The sequence below is a fragment of the Capsicum annuum genome, chromosome 1 (genome assembly GCF_002878395.1).
Source record: "Capsicum annuum cultivar UCD-10X-F1 chromosome 1, UCD10Xv1.1, whole genome shotgun sequence".
In the NCBI taxonomy this organism is placed as follows: Eukaryota; Viridiplantae; Streptophyta; class Magnoliopsida; order Solanales; family Solanaceae; genus Capsicum; species Capsicum annuum.
The window spans coordinates 1,744,456-1,764,186 of NC_061111.1; the positions used below are offsets into that span (position 1 = coordinate 1,744,456).

The 19,731-nt window shown below is 35.9% G+C and overlaps 1 protein-coding gene and 1 non-coding gene across 2 annotated transcripts; one reads left to right on the forward strand and one right to left on the reverse strand.

The window, feature by feature from the left end:
* The first annotated feature begins 9,096 nt into the window (after window positions 1–9,096).
* LOC107855325 (putative glucose-6-phosphate 1-epimerase) lies at window positions 9,097–13,925 on the forward strand. The gene is made up of 8 exons (XM_016700329.2): window positions 9,097–10,027; window positions 10,368–10,442; window positions 11,037–11,093; window positions 11,192–11,355; window positions 11,489–11,623; window positions 11,787–11,889; window positions 12,432–12,531; window positions 13,452–13,925. The coding sequence occupies exons 1-8, from the start codon at window positions 9,920–9,922 to the stop codon at window positions 13,619–13,621; spliced, it is 912 nt and encodes a 303-aa protein (XP_016555815.1). The 5' UTR covers window positions 9,097–9,919; the 3' UTR covers window positions 13,622–13,925.
* A 65-nt stretch (window positions 13,926–13,990) lies between these two features.
* On the reverse strand, window positions 13,991–14,062 carry TRNAM-CAU. The gene has a single exon. It is a non-coding gene; the product is annotated as a tRNA-Met (tRNA).
* Between the last annotated feature and the right edge of the window lie 5,669 nt (window positions 14,063–19,731).

Sequence of the window (19,731 nt, forward strand, 5' to 3'; positions counted from 1 at the left end):
CGCCCATGGCGCGCCCAAACCCTAGGACCACCCTAAATCGTGGGCTATTGCACACCGGTCTGGCCCGAAAATGCCATGTTTCCACTATTTTGCATGTTTGACCACCCAATTACACCGTCAACTCAAGTAAACTATACTATGATGATCCCCAGCCTCCGTGGAAATCTTAGGTCAATTTTTGTCCCAAGGCACGCCTGGACCCCTGGCCAACCCTCGAAATTGTGGGCTATAGCACATCGATTTGGCCTGAAAATGCCTCATTTGCACTATTTTGCCCGTTTGACCATTGAAATGGGCCCGCCAACCCAAATGGACCACACTGGGACTATCCCCAGACTCTCAGCACGCCCAAATCAATTTTTGGCTTACAGCACGCCCGAACCCCGGGCCCACCGCCAAAACTCTGGGCATAGCTCACCGATTGGCCTAAAAATTCCCTGATTGCACCGTTTCTCCCGTTTGACCACTAAAACATCCCCACCAACCCAAACAACCATACTGGGATAATCCCCAGCCTCCCTGGTATGCCCAGGTCAATTTTCAACTCACGACATGCTCAGACCCTGGGCCCACCCCCAAACCGTGGGCTATAGCACATCAATTTGGCCCAAAAATGCTCAATTTACACCATTTTGCCCGTTTTATCACCCAAATATCCTCGCCAACCCAAACAAACCACACTGTGATGATCTCAGACTCCCTGGCATACCGAGGTTGATTTTTAGCCCACAGCATGCCCGGACCCTATTCCCGCCCACAAAACCGTGGGCTATAGCACATCAATTTAGCCCAAAAATGCCCCTTTTGCATCGATTTGCCCATTTGACAACCCAAATATCCCCGCCAACACAAGCGGACCACATTAGGATGATCCCCAGACTCCCTAGTATGCCAAGGTCAATTTTAGAACCACGGCATACCTGGACCCCGATCTCACCCCCCAAATCATGGGCTATAGCACATCAATTTTGGATAAAAATACTCCGTTTGCACCGTTTTGTCCGTTTGATCACCTAAATGGACCCACAACCCAAAAGAACCATACTGAGATGATCCCCAGCCTCCCTAGCAAGCCCAAGTCAATTTTCAGCTCACGGTACACCCGGATCTAAGGCCCACCCCTAAAATCGTGGGCTATAGCACACCAATTTTGCTCGAAAATGCCCCGTTTACACCGTTTTGCCTGTTTGACCACCCAAATGGCCCTGCTAATCCAAATGGATTACACTGGGATGATCCCCAGCCATTTTGGAATGCCCAGGTCATATTTTACTCATGGCAAGCCCGAACACTGGGCCCACCCCTGAAACCGTGGGCTATAGCACACTAATTTGGCATGAAAATGCCCCGTTTGCACTGTTTTGATCGTTTGACCACCCAAATAGCCCCGCCAACCTAAATGGGCCATACTGGAATGATACCAAGCCTTCCTGGCATGCCCAGGTCATTTTTCGGCCCACGACGCGGCCAGACCCTGGGCCTACCCCCAAAATCGTGGGCTATAGCACACCAATTTCGCTCGTTTGACCACCCAAATGACCCCTCCAACCCAAAAGGACCACACTGGGACTATCCCTAGCCTCCCTGCCACGCCAAGGTCAATTTTTGGCCAATTTTATGCCCACCACCAAAACCGTAGGCTGTAGCACCTCAATTTGGCCCGAAAATGCCCTATTTGCACCATTTTGCTCCTTTGACCACCCAAATGGCTTTTCCAACCCAAACGAACCACACTGGGATGATCCTCAGCCTCCCTGGAATACCCAGGTAGATTTTTAGTCCACGGCATGCTTGAACCCCGAGCCCACTCCCAAAACCGTGGGCAATAGAACACTAATTTGGCCTAAAAATGCCTCTTTTGCACTGTTTCACTCATTTGACCACCCAAATGGCCCCGCAAACCCAAATGGACCACATTGGGATGATTTTCTTCCTCCCTGGCACACCCAAACAATTTTTGATCCCCGGCACGCCTGAAACCCGGGCTCACCCCCCAAAACTGTGGACTATAGCACACCGATTTGGCCTAAAAATGCCTCGTTCTAACTGCTTCGCCTGTTTGAATACCTAAATGGCCAAGCCAACCCAAAAGGATAACACTGGGATGATCCCCAGCCTCCTTGGCAAGTCCAGGTCAATTTTTGGCCCACGCTAGTTTCGGACCCCGGTCCCACCCCCAAAAACATGGATAATAGCACATCGACTTGGCCCAAAAATGCCTCAATTACACCGTTTTGCCTGTTTGACTACCGAAATAGCCCCGCTAACCCAAACGAATCACACTAGGATAATCCCCAGCCTCGTTGGCACGCCCAATTTGATTATTGTTCCACTGCCGCCCGGACCTTGGGCCCACCCCCGAAACTATGGGCTATACCGATTTGGCCCAAAAATGCCTCGTTTGTACTGTTTTGCCCATTTGACCACCCAAATGACCCCGCTAACCCAAACGGACCATACTAAAATGATCCCCAGCCTCTCTAGCACGGCCAAGTCAATTTTTAATCCACGGCACACCGGACCCTGGGCCCACCCCCAAAACCGTGGGCTATAGCATATTGATTTGGCCTGAAAACACCCCATTTGCACGGTTTGACCACCCATATGGCCTCGCCAACCTAGACGGATCACACTAGGATGATCCCTAGCCTCCTTGGCATGCCCAGTTTACTTTTTGACCCACGGCACGCCCAAACATTGGGCCCACCCCAGAAATTGTAGATCATAGCGCATCGATTTAGACCAAAAATGCCTCGTTTGCATCGTTTTGCCTGTTTGACCAGCCAAATAGCCCTGCCAATCCAAACGTACCAAATTGGGATAATCCCAGCCTCTCTGGAACACCCAGGTCAATTTTCGACATACAACACGCCCAGACCCCGACCTACCCCTAAAATCGTAGGCTATAACACACCGATTTGGCCCAAAAATTCTCTATTTACATCGTTTTGTCCTTTCGACCACCCAAACAAACTATACTAGGATGATCTCTAGCCTCCCTGGCACGCCCAAGTCAATTTTTAGCCCACGATACGCCTTGACCCTGGCCCACCCTCAAAATTATGGGGCTATAGCGCACCGATTTAACCCAAAAATGCCTCATTTGTACCGTTTTGCCTGTTTTACCATCCAAATGTCCCTGCCAACCAAAACGGACCACACTAGGACAATCCCCAGCCTCCCTGGCATGCCCAGGTTGAATTTCAGCCCACAGCACGCCCAAACCATGGGCCTACCCCAAAAATCGTGGATTATAGCACACCGATTTGGCCAGAAAATACTTTGTTTGCACCGTTTCGCTTGTTTGACCATCCAAATAGCCCGGCTAACCCAAACAGACCACACTGGGATGATCCCCAACCTCCCTGACACTCCCAAGTCAATTTTTGGGCCATGGTACGCCCGAACCCCGAGCCCAACCCCAAAATCGTAGGCTATAGCACACCGATTTTGCCCGAAAATGCCTTGTTTGCATTAGTTTGCCCGTTTGACCATCCAAATGGCCCCGCCAATCCAAACGGACCACACTAGCACAATCCCCCAGCCTCTCTGTCACTCTCAGGTCAATTTTTAGCCCACGGCATGCCCGTATCTTCGTCCCACCCCCAAAATCATGGGTTATAGCTCACTGATTTGGCTTAAAATGTCTTGTTTTCACTATTTCACCTATTTGACCACCTAAATGGCTCCGTCAACCCAAATGGACCACAGTAGGATGATCCCTAGCCTCTCTGGAATGCCCAGGTTGATTTTTAGCCCATGACACGTCCGTACCCTGGGCCCACCCCCAAAATCGTAAGCTATAGCACACCGATTTAGCTCAAAAATTTTTCGTTTACACTGTTTTGCCCATTTGACCACCCAAATAGCCCCGCTAATCCAACGGACCACACTGGGATGATTCCCAATCTCACTGGCACGCCCAGGTCAATTTTCAGCCCACGACACGCTTGAACCTTGGGCCCACCCCCGAAACCGTAGGCTATCGCACATCGATTTGGCCCAATAATGCCTTGTTTGCACCGTTTCACCCGTTTGACTGCTCAAATGGCCCCGTCAATCCAAATGGACCACACTAGGACGATCCCAAGCCTCCCTGGCACGCCCAGGTCAATTTTCGGCTCACGACACCCCCGGACCCCTGGCTTACCATCAAAACTGTAGGTTATAGCACTTTGATTTGTCCCGAAAATGCCCCGTTTGGCCGTTTCTCCTATTTGACCACCTAAATGGCCCCGCCAACCCAACTAGACCACACTGGGATGATCCCCAGCCTCCCTGGCATGCCCAGGTTAATTTTTGACCTACGGCACGCCCGCACCCCGGGCCCACCCCCAAAATCGTCGGCTATAGAACGTTGATTTGGCCTGAAAATGCCCCATTTGCACCGTTTTGCCAGTTTAACCACCTAAATGGCTTCACCAACCCAAACAGACCACACTGGGATGATCCCCAGCCTCGTTGGTACGCCCAGGTCGATTATCAGCCCACGGCATGCCCGGACCTCGAGTCCACCCTCAAAAACGTAGGCTATAGCACACCGATTTAGATAGAAAATGTCTCGTTTGCACCGTTTTGCCCGTTTGACCATCCAAATAGCCCCGCCAACCCAAAAAAACCAGACTGGGACGATCCCTAGCCCCCCTGGCACGCCCAAGTTAATTTTTGGCCCACGATACGCTCGTATCCTAGGCCCACCCCCAAAATCGTGGGCTATAGCACACCGATTTGGCCCGAAAATGCCCCGTTTGCACCGTTTCGCCCGTTTGACCTCCCAAATGGCCCCGCCAACCCAAACAGACTACACTGGGATGATCCCCAGCCTCCCTGGTATGCCCAGGTTGATTTTCGACCTACGGCATGTCGGATCCCGGGCCCACCCTTGAAAACATGGGTGATAGCACACCAATTTTGTCCGAAAATTGCCCGTTTGGACCGTTTCGCCCATTTGACCACCTAAATGAACCACGCTGGGATGTTCCCCAGCCTCTCTGGCACGCCCAAGTCAATTTTCTGCCCACGGCATGCCCTGGGTCCACCTCCAAAACCGTGGGCTATAGCACATCGATTTGGGCCGAAAATGCTCCGTTTGCACCATTTCACCCGTGTTCAAAATATGAAGAAGTAAATATACAAAGAAGTCAAGAGAATTCAACACCTACTATATATTACATGAAAAAGAATAATTTTAACCTCCAGTAAACAACATAACTTTCTAATGAGGTGGGTTCCTATGTTGTCTCTTGACTCCGCCCCCGGACATGTGTATATGTGTAATGTATTTCATTGGTTAAGTAATGTAGAATTGGGTAACTCGAAACACACAAGTACTTATCATATAGTCGATAAAGTTACACTCATAAAATATATCACCTAGGACATAAAATATATCACCTAGGAACTTATAAATATTGAACTCAAACAACTAATATAAATATTGTTTCTTAAACCATCGGTGCATATAACTTATAATTCTTTATGACGCTGACATTCAGATCGAATTTTATCCATGTTTTCTTTTTTATTCGAATTTAAAGCACTTGTATCGAGGATCTTTCAGAAACAACTGCTCTATCTTAATAAAATACTGATATGATCTGTATACTTTATTATTTTATCTTTATTTGTGGAACTTCACTTGCTATATTTGTCCTGTGGAAATATGAAAAAACTTATGTAAGAGCAGTTTTTGTGACTATTCTAGAGGCACTTTTATAAAATTATCATATTATGATGATGGGGTAAGTGATGTTTTATGAATTTTGTCATTTGGCTATGGAAATGGCCCCATATTTTTAGTTGGGATGGCCATGGATTTTGTCACTTTTCTTCAGTCCGAGCATTGTCCCCATGTCTCTTTTTGTTGGTTGGCTAAAAATTTATGTATAGAATCACCATTTTAAAACAAATAATGAATTGGTCTAATCAATGGTGGAGGCTGAATTTATATAAATTTGAGAAAGAGCATAGATATATAAATTAAAAAATAACTAAATTTTTAATAAATATTAATTTTTGAATAAGTGAAATTTCACTAAATATGTTATTATTGTTATATTAGTTTTTAAATCAAAATTTTAGATGTATAATTGATTCAAGATAAAGAATCTATAGACTGAATCCATCAAATCAAAAAGATTATGTAAACTCAACAATATTTCCCTCTGTGACACAAAAAAAGTTTATCCAAAATTATTAGTTAACTATTGTATTGCGCCTAAATTTTTATTATTTGGCAAGTACTTTTATTTTACTTTTATAATGACTCATTTTTGCTTTCGAAATATCTAAAAATCAAAGATACATTTTTGTTTTAAGAAATTTGAAAAAAAAAAAAATCATAGAGTCAACTTAGGACCCATATTAGATAGCAGAGAATGGGCTAATTATCTACAAAAAGCTATAATTAAGATCTGATTAGATCTAATTATTGACTAAACAGATTGTTCAAGAAAATTATATTCGAGTGTTTTTAATAAATTCTTGATATGCTTAATATATTATATTTAATTATTTTTTGCTTGGCTGACAAGGTGCTTAATTAAATCATGTCATAGTCACTAGCCATCCAAGTTGTGCTTAAATTTGAATATATTTACAAGCTATTTAGTCAAATTTTTGTTCTCTTTTTTTCTAATCTCTCACTTTTTCCCCCTTTTTATGGCCCAACTTGATAATTGTTGGATCGAGTTCAATCCTAGAATACAGAGTCGTCTTTGATAGGAGAAAGATGTCGGATCAATTTAAATATAATTCTAATCATCAGGTTGTAAATTCTAGGACTGATATTATCGTTGTTAGTGTTTATACAGTGATTCTGCCACAAGCTACTAGATCTCCTGTAGACTTTTGCTTATATAATATCTACCATTTTTATCAAAAAAAAAAAAAAAACAAATTCAAATCAATCAAACCCTAAAATAAATATCAAATAAGATAACAGGAAAAACAAAAAGACATAGTTGGATACTTCAACAACTATATCCCTACTAATTCAAATCATATTCCTCCCCCACCTTGGAATTGACTCATAGCATATTAAATATACGAAAATTAGATAGTTGTTGGAAAAAATAAATAAGAAAGAAGACTATACAATAGCAATAACATACCTAAGGGAATTTTAGCAGTAGAGTTCTAAAAAATATAGGTAGAACTCAGAGCCTCGCTTTGAATGGCTTCACTTGTTGCATGAATGTTGTTGAGGGTCTGATCACCCCGCTTAGTTTCAGACGAGTTACTTGATGTTTTAATTCTTTTTTTTATAATAAGTAACGTAAATTTTCTAGTGTAAATTCAGATCAGTCGACTACAAATTATGTATTATTTCTCAAAAAAAGGAGAAAAAATAGATGTACTCTCTCCAACTCATCAATTCAATTTGCTTGTCTTACTTTCTTTTTAGTCCATTTTAAGAATGATATTTCTTTCTTTTTTATCAACTCTTTAATTTTAATTTTCAAATGACATGTTTAAAATTACAAAATTAAAATAAATTTTGATACTTTATATATATCATTAATAAAACTACAAACAAATTGAAACGAACAGAACAATTAAATATTCCAACAACCATATACCAACTAACTACAAAAGGTTGGTTCAAGAGTCCTTTTTAATCTAGACATTCTTAATGATGTTCCTATCAAAATAAAGTGAATAACAAGAAATTCCTAGGATGCTTAAAATTCAAAACAAGCAATGAAATGACAAAAATGTCATAAAGGTTGACGATAAAGAGCGAAAAATATTATGCTAAGTGAATATTCAATATAGTGTATTTGATCATTACAAGAATGAAAAATTATACTCCGTATTTGAGAGTTAAGTTATAGTCATTATACTGATCAATAAAAAGAAAAAAAAAAAAAAGGCTCATATGATATTACCAAAAAAGATATATCGTTATTAAATCACTCTGTTAATTTTAATAGTGGATCAAACTTAATGTAAATACAACATGCTATTTTTTTTATTATCATGTTGAAGATTCATACAGTAACTTGTTTAGGACTAAACATACTTATTGTGTTATTACACCTTGTCATAATTTTCTTTCTAAGAGATGAGAGTAAAAGACTACATATTTTGACCAACATTTTAGATTATTTTTTTATTTTACTTTTTGTATAGTTTTTGATATCTAAATTTTAAATTTTGGAATATCACACTAATCTAATGTTATCAACTTTTAGAATTATTCAAATTGACTCTCGAAAAGCAAAATATGAGAATGATTATTATTATTATTGAAGGATTGTCTAAGCTTTTTGACGAAACAATATTCTAGGTTTATCAGTATCACACAACTAATAGGTAAAATTTTTGGCGGGTTCAAAATCTGTATATGAAATTACGTTTATTAGAAACCGCTTTATCTCTAGCATGAAACTTTTCGATATAAATTTAAATTTGATCAAATTTCAATACAGAAATAACGGATGAGAAATTAAAAAAACATTTATACAAAGGTTTAACCGGAAAAGTCAACAGGGCATATAATTTGACTAATAAAATTGTCTGCAAAGGCCGTTAATTCAGGTAATCAACGTCCGATTAATTGTAGAATTGACAAATTCTTTCATAAAATACTACCGCTTAGGGGTCGTTTGATAGAGTGTATTGAAAAATTAATGTATGCATTAGTTTAATGTGTATTACTAATACCTTATTTGGTATACTTTTGCACCCTATGTATAACTAATGTTTGCATTAGTTATCACTCTATTGTATATTAAGGTGTGTATTATCAATACCTCAAAATCCATGGTATTAGCAATACAATAGATCCAATACATGCATTAACATGATTAAAAACATTATTATCCCTCAAAAAAAATTCACGTTCTTTCCAACATATATACGTAAGATATTTTTATAAAAAAAAATTAAAAAAAATTATTTAATTTATGTTATTTTTAATACATCAAACCAAACACTACATAAGAAAAATACAAACACAACTAATGCAAGCATAAATAACACAAATATTACTAATACAAGCATTATTAACACACCATATTTTACATTATTCTTATACACTCAATCAAACCAGCTCTGTGAATACATAAATACATTTATGCTCCACATTATTCCTTTCAATTTTTTTTGACTTTTCTCAATATTAAAAAATTTCTTTGTTAGCTGCAAATAAGTCCAAATAGTCATTATGACAAAAGAAAAAACCAAAAAAATCACTATTGCTTTTTGTAAATTTTCTTATTTGAAGAAATAATTGGTTAGAGAATTTTGATTCTTTATTTGAATCTTCCCCTTTTTGTTTTTGAAATTATACACAATTTTAGATTCTTGGGGTTGCTTTATTTTGATAAAAGATAAACAGAAAGTTTAAATCTCTTTGAGTAAAGGGTGAAAATTCTACACAATTATAGGTTCTTGGGGTTGTTTTATTTTGATAAAAGGGAAAAAAAGTTCAAATCTTTTTGAGTTATAGGGGATATTCTACACAAGTATAGATTCTTGGGGTTGTTAATTTTGATAAAATAGAAAAAAGTTCAGTTTTTTTGAGTAAAGGGAGGAAATTCTACACAATTGTAGATTCTTGGGTTGATTTATTTTTAGAAAAGAAAAAAAAGTCAATTTTTTATAAGTTAAAGGAGCAATTTTTGTTTTTTATGGTCAGACAGTTGTTCAAGAGAAGATAAATTGAGTATTGAATTGTGGTAAAGAAAAGTTAGTTAGGATTTTGGTACAGTTTCACGGGAAAACTGGGATTGTCACAAGGAAAAAAAAGCAAGATTTTTCAACTACCTTGAGTAATTGAGCTCAAGTGTGTATTTTTTTGTCTTTATAAGAAATTATTTGTGTAGTTATTATATAAAGTTAGAGGCTTTATGCTGTATTTTATCAAAGAAAAACACAAGTTAGTTCTTATTGATATCCAATTTGTGTTCTTGAAATGGATCAGTCTGCAGCAGATAAGGAGTTTAAAGCTGTAGAAATTGCAAAGGATAAGAATGGTGTTGGTCAAGTTTTGCTTCGAAGTCTACGTGGTGCCTCTGTTCGAGTTAGTAACTATTTAGATGGGAATTATAATATATGAAGTCTTTCGATATTAGTAGTCGTAGTATTACTCTTGTAGTTTCTTGTACTTTGATTTGTGTTACTATATGTTGTTTCTTGTACTTCGGCTATCGTATTGTTTTGTTGTAGTATTGTTCTGTTACTATCTGTTGCTCTCGTACTTCCATTCGACTGCTTTGGACTGTTTTTCTTGAGTTGAGGATCTGTCGGAAACAGCCTCTCTACCTCTGATGTAGGGGTAAGGCCCCACTTTGGGGGACGTCACTGGGTATGTTGTTGTTGTAAGTCTGAAACTGAGATTTTTGTATTATTATTTTGTTCAGATTAGCCTGCATGGTGGACAGGTACTTTCATGGAAGACTGACCATGGTGAGGAATTACTTTTTATAAGCAGCAAGGTAAACTTCTGAATCCAATCGTCCTGGTTGTTCTACTTTTGTCTTTCTTTTCAATTTGAGTTATGGGCGAAAAGCTTGTAATCAAAGGCGAATTCAGAATTGAGAGTTGTGAGTTCAGTATGAGCATGATTGTATTTGCATTACATTTTAAAATCTTTTTGGGCATATGCTGATGAACATACATAATTCGAACCAAAAGTACTGAGTTCACTTGTACCAATAGAATCTTCCTAGATCCGCCTAGTTTTGCAGGACTTATGCTTCCGCTGCTCTTGCTATTGAAAGCTGCATTTGGTTCATGTTGAATCACTTTTTTTGAGCTTCTATAAAATTATTGTTGATGAAATGTGACTATGTGAGTATCATTTTGTTAGAATTTCTGCTACATGGTGATATTTTTCATCTCCATTTCATCATCCCCTTCAGACCCTCAGATTCTAGTCCTGCATCAAGGTGGTTTCTTGAGTCGGACTTGTTAAAAAATCGGATTTGGAAATCTTGTAAACTGAAGAGAATAAAGGAGCTAAAATATGTGAACAAGAGAATTTGTTGCTATGTGAAAACTGATAGCGCACTCTCCTTTATGCGTTGTAGGCAAATTTTAAGCCACCAGCAGCTGTGAGGGGAGGGATTCCCATTTGTTTTCCACAGGTAATGTGGTAGTTGTCTTTATGCTTCATGTTCCTCTTAAAATATGACTCATACTGATCGTTTCGAAATGTGACTGATGTGTATGTATACTTCTGAAGTTTGGAAACCGGGGCTCTCTCGAACAACATGGATTTGCCAGAAATAGGACGTGGCTCATTGATGAGAATCCTCCGCCACTGCCCCCTAATGAATCCAATGGAAAAACATATATTGACTTGCTACTTAAATCATCTGACGATGATCTTAAAATCTGGCCTCATGGGTACGAACTTTATCATGAATACTCTTAACGGTCTTTCAATATAATCTATTTCTTTTCTCAATAGTAACATATTTATTTATCTAGTATATTTCCGGCTAGTGATGTCAGACCTCTCTCTTCTCTCTTTCTCCAGTTTTGAGTTCCGCTTGAGAGTGGCTTTGGCTTTTGATGGATCTCTTATGCTGACATCACGCATCCGGAATGTCAATTGCAAGCCTTTTAGTTTCTCCATTGCATACCATACGTATTTTTCTGTCTCAGATATCAGGTAACTATCATAAACAGTTTGTTACTGAAGGATTCTTCTAAACAGAATGATGGCTTTCCATCTCTAGGTTCGACCGAAGGATTCTTCTGTGTCATGACATGTCCATACGGTCTCCCCTATTTTGAATTTGAGAACAAAGCTAAACTAACTGCTCTTATGATAGTGAAGTGAGAGTGGAAGGCTTGGAGACTCTTGACTACCTTGACAACTTGTGCAACAGAGAACGTTTCACAGAGCAAGGAGATGCCTTAACATTTGAATCCGAGGTAAAAAGATTGCATACTATTTAATCTTGCTTGGCAGAGGACTGAAAATCCTCGTGTCACCAGTTCAAATCTGGTTCCTGGCACATGATTAATTTGTATGGGTCTCTCTTCACTAGAATTAATTTCTGATTAATTGATATGAATCAACATACATATTCTTTTAGAGTCTAGATTAGAATAATAGCTTTATCCAGTTTGTCGAGAAGTAATTTCAGCCTGTATCCTATCAAACTCGCATGCCATAGTTCAATACGGTCCTGCCAAAACTATTTGGCTATTAGTTAGTCTAGACTGTATTCTGCTATTCTGCTATAATCTTTTCTATGCTATTGGTTGATATTATTAGCTCCTATGTGGGTGAGTAGAAGTACTCAAGCTAATCCCCATCTGAGCCATCAAGCAAAATATGTGATGTTTATGTTTGGATACACGTCTGCAGAAGCATAATATATAATTGAACTTGCATGATCAGTTTGTTTGTGTTTCACATACTGGTTAATACGGTTGTAAGTCTTACCTTTTCCAATAACTCTTTTTGGTAGGTGGATCGAGTTTATCTTAGTTCATCTGATGTGATAGCAGTTTTCGATCACGAGAAAAAGAGGACTTTTCTGATAAAGAAGGAAGGGCTTCCTGATGTTGGTAAGCTCGAGTATACTTTTGCATTTATTTTTTTGGAACAAAACCAAGGAAAAAAAAAATAGCAGCACACAAAACTTGGTTTGGTCAAAAGTGAGAGGTATATCAAAAGCATATGAACTTATTCAAGGACCCCTAAAACATCAGGAAGATTGTCGTTAATTACAAGAATTATATGGTCTTCTTTATAAGAATATTAAAGTTATTGTCGAAAAACTGAAAATGCAGAGAAACAAAGATAAGGGAGGAAAATAGATCCATTAGACAAGTTACTAAGACTATTGTTTTCGAGCAACACCGCAGATTTGTATATGTAATCCCTTTGTGAAAGGAAGTTACTAAGACTATTGATATGAACTCTGGAGAACATTTGGCTTAGTTAAGTGAAAGCAATTGATAAGCATCAAATGCTAAATAAACAATTATGTGTTGAGATAGAAGTGTAGGAATTGATAATAAGTGGAGTATTGGCATGAGAAATATTCAATTCCGTTCGTCATTTTTTCTTAGATTTGGGTAGTCCGGTGCACTTCACTACTGTTGTTCCTTTTATTACTACTTTGACTTGCTTCACTTGAGCTGAGGGTCTTTCGAAATAACCTCTCTACCTCCACGAGGTAGGGGTGAGGTCTGCGTAACTCTGGAGCCCGTTTGACTTAATCGAGTGAAAGCAACTGATAAAAGCATCAAGTACTAATTAAGCCTTTACATTTTAGTATAGAAGTGTTAAAACCGATAATACATCGAGTCTTGGCATATCCTATATTCACTCCATTCATCACTTTATCTTGGATTTGGCTAGTTTGGTGCACCCAACCCCTGTAAGGTAACTTCAAAACATTGGAGATGCTCTGTTTGTAATGTAGTTACGACATCTTTTCCTGTCTGATTGTCGTTCAACGTCGTGCGTTAACATATGACAGTGGTTTGGAATCCATGGGAGAAGAAATCTAAAGCCATAGCAGATCTTGGAGATGAAGAGTATAAGCACATGCTTTGTGTAGACGGAGCAGCTATCGAGAAACCAGTCACCTTGAAGCCAGGTGAAGAATGGACCGGGAAGTTGGAGCTGTCTGTCACGCCTACAAGTTAAAGGATCACTTGAGTCTCGCGTAACACATGGTTCGCGCTCAACGCAACCTAATTACTGAACGTATGACCTCCTTAATATTAACAGCGACGTCGTACACTAAAAGCCAATATCATTGTTTTTTTATTGGTGTGACATTAGTAGTTGCACTTAGATGATTGATGTTTAAAAGTTCCAATTGTTATTGTCAAGTGTACATCACAGTACATGTAATGGAAGTGGGGAAAGGTCCTTTTTAATGTATCCCCCAACTCTTGTAATTTGAATGAATTTGGTTATAATAATTGCAGAAATGAATCTCCCTGTACTGTATTCTCCTTTATATCATTCATGCATACATAGTCTAAGCAAATTTGAGTAAAATAAAAGTAATATCAGAGCCAGGTTTCGATCCTGGGACCTGTGGGTTATGGGCCCACCACGCTTCCGCTGCGCCACTCTGATCTGCTGGCAATACAACTCTCAATATCCATATATATATATGTATGTATATACAAGCTCATATTTCAAAGAAAATAATAGAATTTCCTGATAAATTAACAACAAAACAAGAGATACAAAGGTTTCTTGGTTGTTTGAATTACACAAGTAAATTTATCCCAGATCTTGCAAAAAAGAGAAATCTTTTTGTAAAAACTCATTCAGAAGTCAAACCAACTTGGATGGACTAACGAACATACTATTTGTGTTCAAAAATTAAAAGAAGAATGTGCTAAATTACCAAAGCTTAGGTTACCAGAACCAAAGATAATTTGGTTTTACAAACTGACGCCTCCGATTATCATTGGGGAGCATTATTACAAACAGATTTAAATGAAATCTGTAGATATAAAAGTGGTACTTTTAACGAAGCTGAAGTTAACTAACACTTCTATTCATTATTCATTTTTCTTAGATGATATAAATAAACTATACGTGATTATACACATATTATAGATTATACATAGTATAAGTAATCGACTGCTTAAGTTAATTCTTCCGAATTAGAACCTTAAATTTGAATTATTTGTTTTTCCCATAAAGACATGCCTTTATGTTTTTTCTAGGGCTTGGAGGGCATGTAGTGATTGTACTAGACAATTATTGATTTAAATCATTTTCTTTATAAATTTGGTACGTAGTTTTGTAAGAAACGTGATGTCTAATTTAAATTTTGTTGAAATCGAATAAGTGAGATGGTGAGATTGTTATTTGTTACAAAAATAGCTTGTTAGGAGAATGGATGATTATTCCATTAAACTAATTGTTGCTTAGATTAAGACGTCTCTCTCCTTATTCGTACTTTTTTTTTTGGAATATTAATAAATAAGATAGAGGTTGATCACTTTTATCTCAAATTTTCATTATCACGAACGATGAAAGTCTGAATAATTAAATATCACTAACAAAAATTTAAGAATTTATAATGTGACGCATGATATGAAAATTTTCAAAACTATCCTCCATCACATACAATTGACTAGTTCACAATTATTACTTATTGAAATCTAAAAAAGATAAATTGAAAAATTCCACTATAACAATTGTAAGTAAATATCTTATTATTTTAATTGATGCTAAAGAGTATAAGAAGATATTGGTGAAGTCCCATCATACACATTCATCGGCTCATATAAGTAAAGCATCAAATCAAAATCCAAATGCATGAATTAAACTAGCAGACAAATGATTTTCTAACTCTTTATAAACTTTTCTTTTAGTTTTAATAGTATCTTTTTTCATGATCTTTATTTTTTTGTGTAAGAGATTTAAAAAGATCATTTTCTTTTATTCAAATTATAAAAAACCAAAAATTTCATATCCTTCGAAATGATCTATCTTATCTTGATATGATCATCTCCAATCTTATTTCGATAAGAGGGCAAGGACTTTTTATGATATTTCATAATACAAACCACCAAAAAACAAGAAATAGTCAAATCTAAAACCTAAAATAGGAAGCAATACACATGGATTCTATTATTCTAATGTATATCTCCAATACAAAGCAAAAAGAATAATTGTAAAATGTTCCCCTTCAAATATATGAATCCGTATATTTAAGGACAATCAACATTGGTTCACCACCAAAGATGTGGTGGATGAGGTTGCTATTTACTTAACCAGAAGTCCCGGGTTCGAGCCCTGAGTATGAAAAAATCCTTGGTAGGGAGCGCTAATCTCCGAAAGGGGTCCTATTCGGTGTGAATTCGAATTAATCGGGCTCCAATACGAGGGTATCAGACACTGGATGAAAAACCATAAAAAAATTGGTTCTGGTTTCGGTGATGATTGGAATACCTTCATTCTTAATCAGATAAGCATTTCGTTTAAGAGATAAGCATCCAACTGTACTCCTCTACACTCAATTTTAATGTATTTTTGTTATTCTTTTGTGTTGATGTGACATCTTTATTACATAAAAATGGAATCCACGTCAAAGGTGTCACGTCAGCTAAAAAGTGCGACATCAGCTAAAAAGATTGACAAAAAAGACGCTAAAATAGGACCCTGATGAAGTTGGAGTGTGTCGTAACAAATCCAGTCATAGTTCAAGGGGATACTAGATGCTTTACTCTTCGTTTAATGAAGAAGTCGGTTTTACAACTTGCTCAAGACCGTTCGTGATTCCTACTTCACTCCCATTTCATTTCTTTTGATCGGTACTTGTGTCTAAAGTTTGACTCAATCTAAACTTATTCGCTCAATCAAAGATAGTTCAATTCGATCTTAATACCTTTCCCCAATTTCCCCTTCTCATATTTTGATTTTCAAAAATATAAAAAATTAAATAAAGAGCAAACATCCAATGAACAATTAAAAAGAAAAAAACAAATCAAAGTTGATGGTGAAGTGAAGAAATCACAAGTGCATTGTCCCTGTTTGTATAGGATACTCCCAAAAGGGCAGTTGACTATCTTTATTATCCTAATAATTATCCAAGATGAATTTTTTTCCCTTTTTTCTTTCTAAATTTAATTTAATTAACTAATGGTATGATGCAAGTGCCTTATAATAATTCCACATTGACAAAGCATTTTTTACCAACCAACATGAAAAACCATAGTCAATGATTTAAAGCATTAGGAGTGCATTAGCTATGCTATACAAGATTCTCCAGTTTTTAAATATTAAATAATCGACTAATTGTAATGGATATTAGCATTTTTAGTCCTTCAAATATTGATTAATTATAATTTTGGTTATAATAACTTTTTATGTGAAATGTATAGTGTTGCTCCATATTTCAAGGTGATATAATTTTAAAAATACTCTAAATATCACAATAACTTACCCAATATAGTTTTATATATGAGGTAATATCACGTATTTAATATATTTTACATAGAGGACTAAAACAAATATTTAGATAATTGAATGTAGAATACTAAAATAGCCAAATATTACATCGAGTTTCCCAACAACACAAACACTCTTTCTATCGGCCGTCATAGCGTTGCTGGATGCTTATGAATTATGATCTATAGTATAGATCACAAATAAGAAGTGTAGGAATTCGTTTTAAGGGCGGAACTAGCATTTATTTATTATTAAGGAACTAAACATGCAATTGTCCCATAAAACTTTTTTTTTTTTTTTTTTGAGGGGGTAAGATTTCGTAATAATGCTATATGACCTGTTGGTGTACCTCGAATCTTTTTTATATTATAGCAGTTTATTAAGTCATAATTTAAAAATAATCCTGTAGTAGTGTCGGTTGATTAGAATTAACCAAAAAAGAGAGAGAGAAAAAAGGTTAATGCATTATAGTTTATAGCATAATCATTAAATTAAGAAACAACAGAAACTGGTTTATTAAATTTTCACAGCTGTGGAGTTGCTATTTTGAAAAACAAATTCAAAAAATAAATCAAAAGAGATATATTTTATCATATACTATACAAATGAGATTTGTATCCTGATAAAGGATGGATGTTCATTTGTCATTCACGTGGAATTATATGCACCATCACTTGCATTTATATAGTTTTGGCATGTATTTTTTCGAGGAATAAAATTGATGTAATATAGGGGGGTGCAATAATTTATTAAAAATATATAAATATTAGATCTAGAATTCAGTTATTAATTTTAGAATTTCAAATACATAAAATTTAAATTTTAACTCTGTCTCTCTGAATATACGTTATCATATATTCATCATCTAATATTTTTTTTTTTGTTAAAACCCAATGGTGAAATGTACTTCTACAAAGCTCTTTTTTGTGAAATTCTTTTATTACCATTTTATAACCTTTTCAAAATGACCAGACAATATATTTCCAGCTACTTGCAAAATTGGCCCCTAATGATAGAATTGCGTAATTATAATTGGATGGATAGAGATGTGTTTGGCTTGTAGAAGAGAGCCACAAGAGTTGTCATCATTTCCAAATTTGTCCTATTTTTTATTATCTCTGCAATATTTGTATGACAATGATACATACACCTAAAATAGTCCACACTAAATTGTACTGCTAATTAAATAGTGAGTTATACGACAAATATTTGTAAATTAAAGTTGGACCCAATGTGGTACCAGGAGGTGCGACTAATCTATTTAAACTCGTAGCACGTATTGTCCGCTTCAAGTCAATCGATTTCATCAATTTTTATTTGGATTGTACACTATTTTTGTGCTTAAAAATGTATGAACGTATTTATCACTTTATTCTTTTTTGTTTTTTAATATGCAATTTACCTTAAAAGTGTTATATGTGTTCTTTATTCACTGAGATGAATTCAGATTTTGAAACTTCACTTATGGATATTTAATCTATTGAGAACTCCTTACTTGCCACCAAATTTGCAATCCTATATGCTAGAGTTCATAGTTTATTAGTACTAAGTACATATTAAGTAATTTGTTTTATCACATATATAAAATTCGAGCAAAAATTATAACTATTTATGAAATTTGTGTCATATATCATACAATTATCTCTCTTCGTATTAAGAAATAGAAATTAATTAGCATCACAATTAAGTAGAACGTTAGGTTGATTATGAAAGGAAAAATAAAGAAGTTAACTGACCTGTCCTACTTCATGTGATGTTACTTTAAAAGTCAAATGATTTTTTATTTCATTAGGATTTTAAGAAAAGTAACCTTAACAAAATTTATACTAATAACAAATTGCGATTTATTCTTAAATTATTTTATTGGTTCTTAGTTACCTTTTTATGTTTTTTTTTTTTTTTAAATTTGATTGATCTTTTGTGGGGTAAATGCCAACAAGATCATTTTCATTTGTTCATCTCGTGACTTTTAACTCTATTTTCTGTGCAGATAGGTCCATTTTGTACATATGTTCAATGGTATGCTATAATATTTAAATGAACAATTTTGTACTAGATATAGTTGGACTAAAATAATTATAATTAAACGTAATTAACTTGCAAAAATTAAGATTTTAATATTAAAGACTCCAATCTGCATAGTAAGGGAAATTGATATAAATAATCTTCATTCGTCCATCAATATAAATATTTTTTGACTGTGGTCAAACGTGTGATGACTCTTTAGTAAATGAGACCATTGATCATTAATAATGTAAAAGAGTTTTTACATTGTAAGATTATTCAAAGATAGCTAAAACAAATAAATCATACAGTAAAAAGTTTAGATCAATAATCTGAGAAATAAGACAATGTGGGAATCCATGATAATGGTGAAAATATACTTTTTCTCTTGAAAAAACAAAACATACTTTTTCTCTAGAAAAACAAAAACAAAAACAAAATGCATCATAAATTGGTGGATAGTAAATTTCATTATTCCATATTTCATGTTTCCTTTTTTCTTTAATTTATTACACTCTTAAGGATCTTCAAAAAAAAAACAATCTCTCCACTATATACGACTATGAAGTAGGAATAAAATTTGTGTACTATTTTCAATCTTCTTAACGAAATTATATCGGGTATGATGTTATTGTTACTAGTATAAGAGTTCATTTTGATTTTTATTTGGCCTTTTTACATTCGTATCGGACGCTCCCACACTGACTCATAAAGTATTTACAAAAAATTCAAACTCAACTCAAATTAAAAACGAAAAAATACTTACCACTCCACAATAACGTTTCGCGGATCACGGTATAAATATGAGTTTTGACAAGTGAATTTTTACA